An 11,936-nucleotide genomic window follows, 5' to 3' on the forward strand; every position below is an offset into this window, starting at 1 on the left:
CAATTCCATAGATGCAAAGCTTGGTCCTTACCATGCACCTGCCAAGGTCATCACAGAGGTTGGAGTGTCCATGACAGTTACAGCGCTGGGTCTGGTCCTGTACACAGTCACTAGGTGTGCCACGTCGTGCATCTCCAGAGAAGCCAGGTATGCATAGCTCACACTGGACACCATATGTGTTGTGTTGACAGCCCTGGATTGAAATAAAAAGATAGAGATAAACAATGTACATGCTGCAAGGGTAAATCAAGAGCACGGTATTTTTGTTTTCACCATAAAGCAATATTACAAATTTAAATATAACGTTACTGTCACATTTAAATTTTGTAATACAACTACCAAAGATTACTTAATAGTATTACACATGGTTCGAAACAATTGTAGGCATAGCTACTGTACCAATAATCCATAATAGAACAATACAGAAGTGTAAGGCAACCAACAAAGTAAAGGAGAAAAGTATTACAGAAAGCTGGTGGTTAAAAAAATTTTGCATGTGTTTCTTTATCTAAACTGAATGTGACAAACTAAATAGCAACATGCTATTATGTAAGCTGCAGGAGTCATTTGTGAAGGTGGTAATGTTCTTGGAACATACTGCTAACAAGATCTAGGCCTGCCTACTCTAGAAATTAGTCAAACTGAATGCACTAAAAAGAGTCAACACTAACATCGTAAGATGGGCCTGAAGAGGCTCTAAGTAGATAAAGGAAGTAACAAATAGATTTTAGTAAAATAGGCCTAGGGGCTTTGGCCAGACTGAAGTCCAATTTTTAGGACAGAGCACCTCTTCCATAAAAAAACCCTGGCAGCAGTCCTTGCCATGTCCAACCTGACTATAACTAGACCAATAGTCATAGCTATGTATTGACTATAGTCATCTTCTACCATAAAGTTTCACATGCAGAAAGTCTGGCAATTGTTCTAGAGACAAACTAAACTCAAATGGTGGGAAGGACAGCACTTAAGCAGGCAAACAAGAGTCACTACTTGAAATGGGACCAATCGTCATGCAGAGGAGGGACATACAATGCATCTTCCCAGAATGTCACACTCATTAGAATGCCCGTGGCAGTTGCACTCTGGTACCACTGTGGGCTGACAATCATAGAAGGTCCCCCTTTTGGCATCCCCTTGGTACCCTGGCAGGCAGAGGTGGCACCTGGCGCCCATGGTGTTGTGCTGACAGTTCTGCAGAGGGAGTAACAGCACAGCAACTGGTACAGCTGTCCTGCTTCAGTAACACTGGGAAATACTACCTACAACCCATCTTTGCATCAATGGCACATGGCAACTATTTTTCTCAGTGACTATGTACTATCTGGTAGCACTAGTAGCACTACAAAAGAGACCAATGTCTACAAGATGTCCATTTGTACAGATTTCATTCCAGATAAGGGATGATTTTGCATCTACTGCAGTAACGCTCATGTTTCCCTACTGATCCTAAAAAAATTTAACAACATATTATGAAACCATGTTATATCTCACCGAACATCTTCCACTGGGATCACACTGGTCAGAGTGGCCATGGCAGTTACATTGTGGCTGGGCCGGCTGACAGTCGTTTGGTGTTCCCCTACGAGCTTCGCCAGAGAACCCAGGAAGGCACAGCTCACACTCACGACCATAGGTGTTGTGTTGGCAGTTCTGCATGCAATATTAAATGTTTAATAATGATAATGAGCGGGAGCTCAAACTAAGTAAGTAAGTAAGTAAGTAATATGACAATCATCTTGGTTATATGTTTACAACCAAGAACATAGGCTATGCATTAAAGATGTCTAATTCTTCTGTATACTATTCAGCAAAGCCTGCAAGGATATTGGTTTGTAGTTTATATCCTAATTGGCAATTCGTGCACACAATAAACTTACCCCACAGTTGCCATTAGCGTCACACTCAGTAGAGTGGCCATGGCAGTTACAGGCTGGCTGTTCAGGCACACAGTCATTAGCAGTTCCCCTCCGTGCATCACCAGCAAAGCCAGGCAAGCAGAGCTCACAGTTGGCACCATATGTATTATGCTGGCAGCCCTGTTGAAGCAGTGTATTGATAGAGATGGATTGTAAAAGCATAGTTTGTGTAGCATTCCTTACTTATAGGCTGATAAGTCTTTTGATGTCAAGGGCAGCAAAAGCCTGAGCAAGGCCTGGTCTGTGCTTGTTTATTCAGAGAAACAATGGGAAGATGCTTTTACGGTTTACAATCATCTCTTTGTCCTGATCTCCTGGTATTACTGAAATACTGAAATGATAAATATATCTTTCCCCCGAAAACGATAACCTCTCAAAATGTAATGTCACCACTAAATAATTATTTCCTCCCTCTCCCATGTTAACCTGTGCATTGGCATTAACCTGTTACCCTTAAGATACGATTCCTTTAAAACCCTTCAATCATAAAGCATCAAGTTTGACTGAAAGATCAAGAAGAAATCTCTGCAATTTGCTTCCATGATGTTAAGTCCAAAGACATGTAGAGTGGCCCCAGAAATAGCAAAAACAAAATTTCATCTTTAATTCCTGGCCAACCTGGCAAACCCCCAGCTCATTGCAGGTAGTGGAGTGTCCATTGCAGTTACAGACTTGTGGCTGTGTCTGCTGTTTCTGGCAGTCCTGTGGAGTTCCCCTGCGAGCATCTCCGGTGAATCCTGGCATGCAGTACTCACAGTTGCTGCCATAGGTGTTGTGTTGGCAACCCTAGAGAAACAGGAAAAAGACAGCACTATTAGCTCTAGAATGTGCATACGACCAGTCCAATGTCCGTCATACAAGCAGCAATGTGGTGATTCCTCCCTGCATTGAGGTTACATGAATTGTTTGCATTGTAAGGTTAGTGTTAGCAATCTACAAGTATTATGCCTGTATGTTGAGCTTTGAGTGACTGATGGAAGTATCAGAGAGCCTCTTAGAGCAGTTTGATACATGCCAGCCACCAAAAGTACATACAGGACATAATTTTGTAGCAGTCATTGCAATCTACCATAAGTTTTGCAGATATACTTTGTTATTTCTTCTTTTCACTTTATTATGGTGGAGTTTGGACCAAATCCCTGTATCTATGCTCCTACCACACAAGCACCATCAGAACTGCATCGGTCAGTGTGGCCATAACAGTTGCATGAAGGAGCAGTAGCTTGGCAGTCATTGGGCGTTCCCTGTGTTGCATCTCCTGTGTAGCCAGACAGACATCGTTCACAGTTTTCTCCTTCCGTGTTGTGCTGGCAGTTCTGGAAGGCCAGTCATGTCTGGTTTGTAACATTCTGCATGGGTTTAACTATTGACCTTACCGGAGGTGGTGGGGTTCATGCCATGACCTTGGGGTGCTTTTATAGCATTTATTAATGCATTTTGGGTGCCTTGTTGCTAGGGTACAAGATGAACGTTAATCAGAGATAGGGGAAGAAAGGTAGTCATGAAGATTCTCTGGTAATAGACAGTGGGTTTTTGCTACAGCAGGGGCTACAAAGATTAGCACACTGTATTGCAAGTGAGAGAGAGAGAGCACTTTTTCACTGGGACTATAAACTGGAGGAAAAAAATATCAGCTTCATTTATAATTAGCAAACTGCAGCAGTGAAGAGGTTACCAGCTGAAGGGAAAGGCAGTGCCAGGTGCAGCTTCTGTCAGACTAAGCATAAGATATTAGCTTCAGAAGTTGATTATGCTGGTATGCAGCAATTAACACCTGTAGCTGGAAGAGTGCTCTAGCTGCAATGAGAGGGTGCCATTTCTTATATATGTGACACAATGTATATTACCATTAAGCCAAATTCTGTAAATATCATTAAGATTTTGTTACTATAATCTGCCTGCAAAACTTCACATTAGATTTATTTATTTATTTCAGATTTAATCTCCTAATAGATACTCTTTTGGTGTACTGTACTAAGAACACATTTGGTAATGGAGTTTAGAAATCACTACCCTGTCCATGGTGCTGAAATTACAGTGCTTTACACTATTATCCCCCATACAGCACAATATTGATATCTCTGCCTTGGAAGCTGCCCTTGGTTACCTACATTCTCTATATAAGTTGTGATTTCCAATGTTGCAGTACAAGTCTTCACCTGGGAAGGGTTCTGGCATATGGCTCACCATTTAGCTGAGAATCCATGACCATGTGAGTAACGGCACTAAACCATTTCTTCCTTCAAGTAAGTTGGTTTGACAGATCATCTTACCTGACACCTTCCATACTCATCACAGCTGTTGGAGTGGCCATAACAATTACAGGCAGGCTGGGCAGCACGACAGTCATTAGGTGTCCCTCGTCGAGCATCTCCCTCGTACCCTGGCTTGCAGAACTCACACTGGGTTCCATATGTGTTGTGTTGACAGCCCTGTAATTTGAGGGCACAAAATGATATAGTGAGAAGGAAAGTTAATGGAGGAAATTCCTGGATATGGCACCTATGCAATCATTACTTTAAGGTTTGCAAAAAACATTACACTTTACTTTATATTCTAAGCTCTGGAAGTAAAACAGAACATTTATTATTTGATGACGAGACATATACACGATAGTATTTGATTTGGCACTTGCAAGTGCAAATCAATTCAATACAATTCACTTTGAAGGAAAACAGCAAATGTCAAATTAGATCCACCTGACAAAACCACAAAACATTCTGTTTCCAAATCATTTGTGGAAGATATGAACCCATTCATACCACACTGGCCACACAAACACTCATCCATATGCTTTGGACACACACTGGAAAGTAAGTCACACAGTCATCTGGTCTCTGTTGTAATTGCACTGTTGTTAGCAATAGACAAATTTGCTATAAAATGAGCTCAGGTTGCACAGTCACTAAAGGTACTTCATTAGCTGTACAAAAGAAGTTTTATTCTGCAGCTTTCAGTAAGTTGGGACAAGCTGAAAAGGGAAAGGCAGTTAGTGAGTAGGAGGGCACTTTCTATAAAAGGGGCAAGAGCATGGTTACAGCTGATGCAAATTAAAGATAGAGAAAGGCAGAGAGAGTTAGACACAAACAAGATGGGAAAAATTATAGAATTATAGCAATAGGCACAGGAAAAATTCAAGACAAAAAATAATAAATGATAAATAAGCAATATAGAATAATACAAATTAAAGACCATAACTTACTGTGGATGACAGTGAAAAGAAGTGCCATTCCCGATTTTCTCATGACTACAATATGTTCTCTGAATTAGTGGTAATGAACTGAAAATGCTGCTGGGCAGCCTAGTCATGCACTCAACTAATGGTGCCTTTGATACACATTGAGGTGCAACTAAGTATACAGATGTCATTGTGAAAATTAGTGATATCCAAGTGTGCTAAGACAATGACAAAATGTGCCCGCTACATGTACATCAGTATATAGCAAAAAAAGCCAGCACTTTCCAACAGCTGCATTTTGATATAATAAGTTTTGAAATTATCATGATCTTGTAGGTGGTACATCCATACTAGTACTACCATTTATATAACATCATTTTCAGGACACTGTTCACAAAATTTGCTAGAAATAGCAAAATGTCTTTCTTTAAAAATTGGTTGTATTCAAACAACCTTTCTTTTCTAACAGCCCATGGAAAGTGTAGGCTACCATTTGGCAGTTTGATGCTGTAACAGACATCTTCCACTAATAATATTACTGTGAAATACTGCGTAATTTAAATAGACATTCTTTGAGTTCAAAGCACCATGACTCAGTACTTTTTGCTATCTTCTGCAGCCATCCTTGACAATCACATCAATGGATGCAAAGAATGTATTTGACAAAAAATCCAAATCCTTTTGTGTGATCTACAACCACAATTCAATATGTTGCAATTATCATTAGACCTGAGATGGTCATGTGAAACCAGAGCAGAGGTCTACACGTTAGCAGCAGACTTCATTAACATCGTCTAGTATTAGGTGATTTTTGGCATAGAATGATTTGCAAAGGATTTTGATATCAACTATCAAGACACTGTTTTGCCGTGTTAACTGCCTACTAACAAATAGACCTCTGGATTTAATTCCCCCTCTGATGATGGCTATGAGAGAGATGGTAGAAAGTTCTGAATCAGGCATTCCAAATGCTTTGTCTTGGAGGACAGAACTTTGGTTTTCCAACCATGGATAACTAACAGATAACAGCTAACATTTAGACTTGTTAGATACAATAGTGAGTTATTTAACAATCGTGAAGGTGTACTTAATATTCTTAGTTAAGTGCAGATCAAGAAGAAACATAGAACACCACTAGAATAATAGCATGATAGGAGGGCATCAAGTACAGAACATGATTCAGTACATCTATATGCATCTATTTGCAGTTCAACAAAACTTGGCCTTAAATACATAATTATGTATTCGACCTACAAGAACAGCAGTGAGACATACGAAACATATTACAACATTACACAGTAAAAGCAAACAGAGAAAACGCTTTTGTTTTGCATTTATCTTTTCAATTTTCAAAGCAGATAATACAATACAACATTTATAAAGCACGACATCGCTACAGTTGAACTCTTACTGCTGTTGAGAAAAGAAGAAGGCAGTGATTTAGTGAAAGAAGCAGTTTAGAAACATACAGTTTAAACCATTGAAATAAATGTAACAAAACATTACAACAAGGGTATAACAGTTACTGCCATGTACTGGAGCCTTTGTAGCAACATACTTACATGTAGCACTAAAAAAGCTTCAACCTTGATAAAGCAATGATAACAATTTATCCAACAGTGCAACAGAAAACAAGTGCTATATCAGACTGAGATGACAACAACAACACTACATAGCATTAACACATAACAAGTTTGCACATTACATTAACAGACAATCCATTGTCATATCAATATTACCCCCTTTGTTAAAAAAAAAGGGTGCCTTACCAAGCATCGCCCGCTCTCATCACACTGGTCTGAGTGGCCGTAGCAGTTACATGTAGGCTGTGCTGCTTGACAGTCCGTGGGTGTTCCAACGCGAGCGTCTCCTGAGAAGCCTGGCCTACAGTACTCGCACTGAGAGCCATACGTGTTGTGTTGGCAGTTCTGTAGACAAGATAAATCGGGATCATTAAGCAATAAAATTGATACCCCCACGATATAAATAATACATATTAACTGTAATACTAGGATCCAATGAGACTGTCCTCTGCTTAAGAAAGAGGATTGGGGCCCAAGGCTATTATTTCATCTCATATACATATATATATGAATGAAAAATGGACAAGGCTATCTGACTTTACCCACCCAAAATTATTCTTCCCTGTGTGGGATCATCTTGTTAAAAAACTCTATATTATTATGTTACCCTTGTTCTAGTGAATCATGTACCAAACACAGCAAACACAATCTGTTACTACTACTTCACCAGCCCCAATGTCATGACTCACTGACCTGGCACTGTCCACTGGCATCACATCGGTCAGAATGCCCATGGCAGTTGCATGCTGGTTGTGTCCTCTGGCAGTCCTGTGGAGTACTGCCACGCCCGTCACCGGTAAATCCAGGGAGACAATATTCACACTGACGCCCATAGGTGTTGTGTTGACAGTCCTAGGGAAGGAAACATCATACTTGTCATTTGAATGTGATAATCAACACATTTACTTTGTCTGTTTCAATTTTTTAACTAAACGGTTGCAGCAGATTATTGGTTGAGAGGTTTCACTGAATGGAACTTTGTCAGAAGCATTGTTTAAATCTGAATACGGTCCTGCAACAACTTCATGCTTAACAATGACAGATGTGGTTTCTGCATCACATTGTGTGCTGCTTATTGTGTTGTAATAAATTTCAGAATGTTGTGTGCCTGGCTATTTGACTTTGCATGGGAAAGTTATTTGTATAGGCATTTTGTACTTCAAATGGTGCTTTAATGTGTGTCATTCTTAATCGTATAAGTTACACAATCACTAACTTAGTAAGTTATTGTAAATGGTTTGTCCAAGCCCTTACCAGACAGTTTCCGTTACTGTCACAACTGTCTGAGTGGCTGTGACAGTTGCACACTGGAGTGGTCTGTTCAGGTACACAGTCACCAGGGGTCCCAACACGGGCATCACCAGTGTATCCTGCCTGACAGGACTCACACCGAGGTCCTTGTGTGTTGTGTTGGCAATTCTGTAGGGATCAGAAGTTTTCTGTGTTATACACCTTTGGCTCCAAGTAGGTTATTTGAAATGAACATGTCCTAATGTTGAATGATATGAAACAGAATTCAGCTTCATGAATACATGACAATGTGAAAGAATAAATGACAAAACTATTACACAGCAGGGCAAGTGCAATTGCGATTTTATCAAGCAAACCATAAGTTAATCTCACCACACAGTTGCCATCATCATCACACTGGTTGGAGTGACTATAGCAGTTGCAGATAGGTTCAGGAACATTGCGTACACAGTCTGAGGCAGTCCCAGTGCGTGCTTCACCCGAATAACCAGGCAAACAGAACTCACACTGCCGGCCATATGTGTTGTGTTGGCAGTTCTGTGGAAGGAAACAAGTTGCCATAACAGTCTTCAATGTGTCACACGCTGTAAATTCACAATGATATGCTAGGATGTTAGTTGTACAAGCTGTAAGATACATGAATGTTCTCTTTGAAGTTTCCTTTTTTACTCCTTTTGCACCTGAATGATTAAATGCTACATCCCAAATGTGTGTCAGCTATATCGGTTCTCCCAAAATTTACAATATTCCTGACTTAACAATATTCTTGACTTGTCTTTAGCAACTGTAGAAGCTTATGAATGTAATGACTGTTTATCAGACTAGATTTAGCAGTTGCATGAATGTCCTTCTGAGGGAGGGATTAACTAGGTGATGACTTGATACCAGAAAACAAACAAGATGCTTAGGTCTCACCAAGCAGTTCCCACTGCTGTCACACTCATCAGCATGTTCATGGCACTCGCAGGCCGGCTGTGTCTGCTGCTGATAACAGTCGCTGGATGTTCCTCGTCGTGCATCACCAGAGAACCCAGGCAGGCAGTACTCACACTGGGGACCATATGTGTTGTGTTGGCAGTCCTGTAAATGTCATTTGATAAGTGTTACGTTTATTTAATTTTTCTCTATTATTAAATATCAGTTGTGATTTCCATGCAGTAGTTTCTGTGACCTTTCAGTGGCCATATGACTTGTGCTTGTAATAATTATTACATGCAAGCGATCATCGTTTTGTATTGATAGTACAAGTAGGATATAGCAGTAAAACTTGAATCACCAGACCATAGGCCTTAAATGATAAAGAGAAGATACAGAACTCGTATATTTGACTGGACCATTGGGGATTGTCTATTTGGGAGGGGTTGTACTTGGTCATCAGGACATCAAGGAAGGTTGGAGTGCAAGACATGGGAACAGGATCTGAGTGTAGGGAAAAGGCCTTGCCATGGAAAAGGGATTACAGTCGTAGGACTTGGGTTCATGGAATCTGGATATGGGAACACGATCTTGACATGGACACAAGATCTTAACATGGGAGGATCAGGAAAGGACAAGATCTGGGCATACATAAGCTAGGGAATGATGCTGGGTGTCTGAAGGAGATGTAATCCTTGGAAAAGATTCTAGAAATTAAACAAGATTTGGACACGATACAGCGATATACATGTGCAGGTAAATGATCCAGGGGGAGGGGGGTCTGGACATGGAGTTGATTTGGATGTGCAGAAAAGATCAGGGTATGGGGAAAGGATGAACAAAGGTATCTTTTGAGAAGGGTGAGGTTTCTGTCTCACCACACATCTTCCAGCACTATCACATTGATTGGAGTGTCCATAGCAGCTGCACCTAGGCTGGGGCAGCTGACAGTCATTGGCTGTGCCTGTACGAGCATCCCCAACATAGCCAGCTTGGCAGTACTCACAGCGAGCCCCATATGTGTTGTGTTGACAATCCTGCAAAATTAAAGCACTTCTGAACCCCACACTTCCTTCTGACCTACATGTATATTTCTTTCTACCTGCTCTGTACATACACTGCCTCTGCCAAGTAATCAAAAAGTGAATATCACTGACATGTACTAAACATGCATGTGGAATCCGCCCGGGCTAGCACATTTTGTACCATTGGCACATAATAATATAATGTATATAAGTGGACATGAAGAGCAGAACTCATATCTTTGCGCTAAAGATGACCTGCAGTCGCATATACACATGGTGAATGCCAATGTCAACAGGCCTGCTTTCACTTAAGTTTCAGGCGTCACATCCAGGAAGTTAGCAGTGCTCACCACACAGTTGCCTGCACTGTCGCACCGGCTGGCGTGGTTGTGGCAGTTGCAGACAGGTTCTGGTGTGTTCTGAACACAGTCGTTAACTGTTCCCCCACGAGCATCACCAGCAAAGCCTGGCAAGCAGTACTCGCACTGGGAGCCATATGTATTGTGTTGGCAGTCCTAGTAAAAGATAGATAACTATATGATAAAGGTGCTTACAAGTGGGGAAGGGGGGGGGGGTATTGCTTCTGGAAGAGGGAAGATTCCATAATAATCCAAATAAATTGATAGCTACTGATTTGTTGAGCTAGCTAATCAACTGTTATTCCTCGACAACAACCAGTCTAAAACTTTTTCTTCAACGGTTGCTTACTCCCCTGACACTTATATTAAGTTTGCTGATATCAAAGATGTTTCCGGCAATGAGATACAATTTCTATGAGACAGAACAGTCAATAGACAAATATACAAATTTTGCACCATGTTCCTAAGTGAAAAACTGTGAATCGAGGAAGGTCTGTTGGTACATTGTATGTCGACTAAGCATAAATGTAGATGTGACAGCTTTTGTCACATCTAACTTCCCAAGTAGATGACATGGTACACTCTCCTTTGTAGGAGAACAGAAAACAGGATAACAGAGTGGCAAAGCTCACTTAACAAGCAACAAGGGATCTTAGGAAACCAGGATTGCAACAACAAGATTTGCTGGGAGCACGCATGACAGGGTGCAAGTGTCTGACGGGTAGGCTGGGTTTCAACCCCAAAACCTGGTGGTCTAAAAGAAGAACTACTAACCACTAGACTAAGAGTGCACAGGAATCCATTCCAATTGACTGAAAGCTGAAAAGGCTGGGCAAAGCTTGGGGAAAGAGAGAGGAACAACACAGAGTCCTTGACAACAATGACAACAAATCGAGTTGCAGCGCACAGCAAGGGGTTGCAGGGGAGGGGATTGCTTTCCGTAACTGGTGATGGCTCACCAAGCAGGTCCCATCAAGCTCACATTGGATGGAGTGTCCATGGCATTCACAAGCTGGCTGTTCTAACTGACAGTCATACTGAGTTCCAATGGTGGCGTCACCAACATAGCCAGCCATACAGTACTCACACTTGGCACCATATGTGTGGTGTTGGCATCCCTGCAGGAAGTATCAACTCTACTGCATTATTAGAATTACTGTTCTTGCAGTGTCTTACAAGAAAGATAAATCAGTAACAGCACTGTCAATGATGAAATCATGTATTGTTAGATATGCAAATGAGGGCTTACCACACAGTTGCCTGCACTGTCGCACTGGCTGGCATGATTGTGGCAGTTGCAGACAGGTTCTGGTGTGTTCTGAACACAGTCGTTAGCAGTTCCGCCACGGGCATCACCAGCATAGCCTGGCAAGCAGTACTCACACTGGGGGCCATATGTGTTGTGTTGGCAGTCCTGATGGTAGATATGACGTAAACAAGGACATAACCATTAAGTGTCAGAATGAACTTTTGAGGCACTATATAGGAAACAAGAATCAGCAATCAACTAATTGGATAGACTTTTACCACAAGGAGTTACGAATTCAGCTCGCTTAAAACCATCAGGTAGGTTGGGCCCAAGTGTGATATCGTCTGCTGTTACTCACTTCAATTGTCTTATGATGAAACAACAGCTCGAAAAAATAATCCCTCTTCTTCAAAATCTTGTTCAAGTAATCACAGGAACAATTTTATATAAAGTGTTGGTG

At 41.1% G+C, this 11,936-nt stretch overlaps 1 protein-coding gene across 1 annotated transcript in view; it reads right to left on the reverse strand.

Moving 5' to 3' along the window:
• Positions 1 to 11,936, reverse strand: part of LOC136433420 (uncharacterized) — a 68,381-nt gene that overhangs the window by 19,807 nt on the left and 36,638 nt on the right. The window contains exons 34-49 of the mRNA XM_066425616.1: positions 11,477 to 11,641; positions 11,187 to 11,345; positions 10,219 to 10,383; positions 9,722 to 9,880; positions 8,844 to 9,008; positions 8,301 to 8,465; positions 7,932 to 8,096; positions 7,371 to 7,529; positions 6,864 to 7,022; positions 4,190 to 4,348; positions 3,074 to 3,232; positions 2,535 to 2,702; positions 1,878 to 2,036; positions 1,492 to 1,650; positions 1,030 to 1,191; positions 32 to 193 (exon numbers count right to left, since the gene is read on the reverse strand). Of these exons, the coding sequence (XP_066281713.1) occupies positions 32 to 193; positions 1,030 to 1,191; positions 1,492 to 1,650; positions 1,878 to 2,036; positions 2,535 to 2,702; positions 3,074 to 3,232; positions 4,190 to 4,348; positions 6,864 to 7,022; positions 7,371 to 7,529; positions 7,932 to 8,096; positions 8,301 to 8,465; positions 8,844 to 9,008; positions 9,722 to 9,880; positions 10,219 to 10,383; positions 11,187 to 11,345; positions 11,477 to 11,641 (2,589 nt within the window). The remainder of the gene's footprint in view (positions 1 to 31; positions 194 to 1,029; positions 1,192 to 1,491; positions 1,651 to 1,877; positions 2,037 to 2,534; positions 2,703 to 3,073; positions 3,233 to 4,189; positions 4,349 to 6,863; positions 7,023 to 7,370; positions 7,530 to 7,931; positions 8,097 to 8,300; positions 8,466 to 8,843; positions 9,009 to 9,721; positions 9,881 to 10,218; positions 10,384 to 11,186; positions 11,346 to 11,476; positions 11,642 to 11,936) is intronic.

The sequence above is a fragment of the Branchiostoma lanceolatum genome, chromosome 4 (genome assembly GCF_035083965.1).
Source record: "Branchiostoma lanceolatum isolate klBraLanc5 chromosome 4, klBraLanc5.hap2, whole genome shotgun sequence".
In the NCBI taxonomy this organism is placed as follows: domain Eukaryota; kingdom Metazoa; phylum Chordata; class Leptocardii; order Amphioxiformes; family Branchiostomatidae; genus Branchiostoma; species Branchiostoma lanceolatum.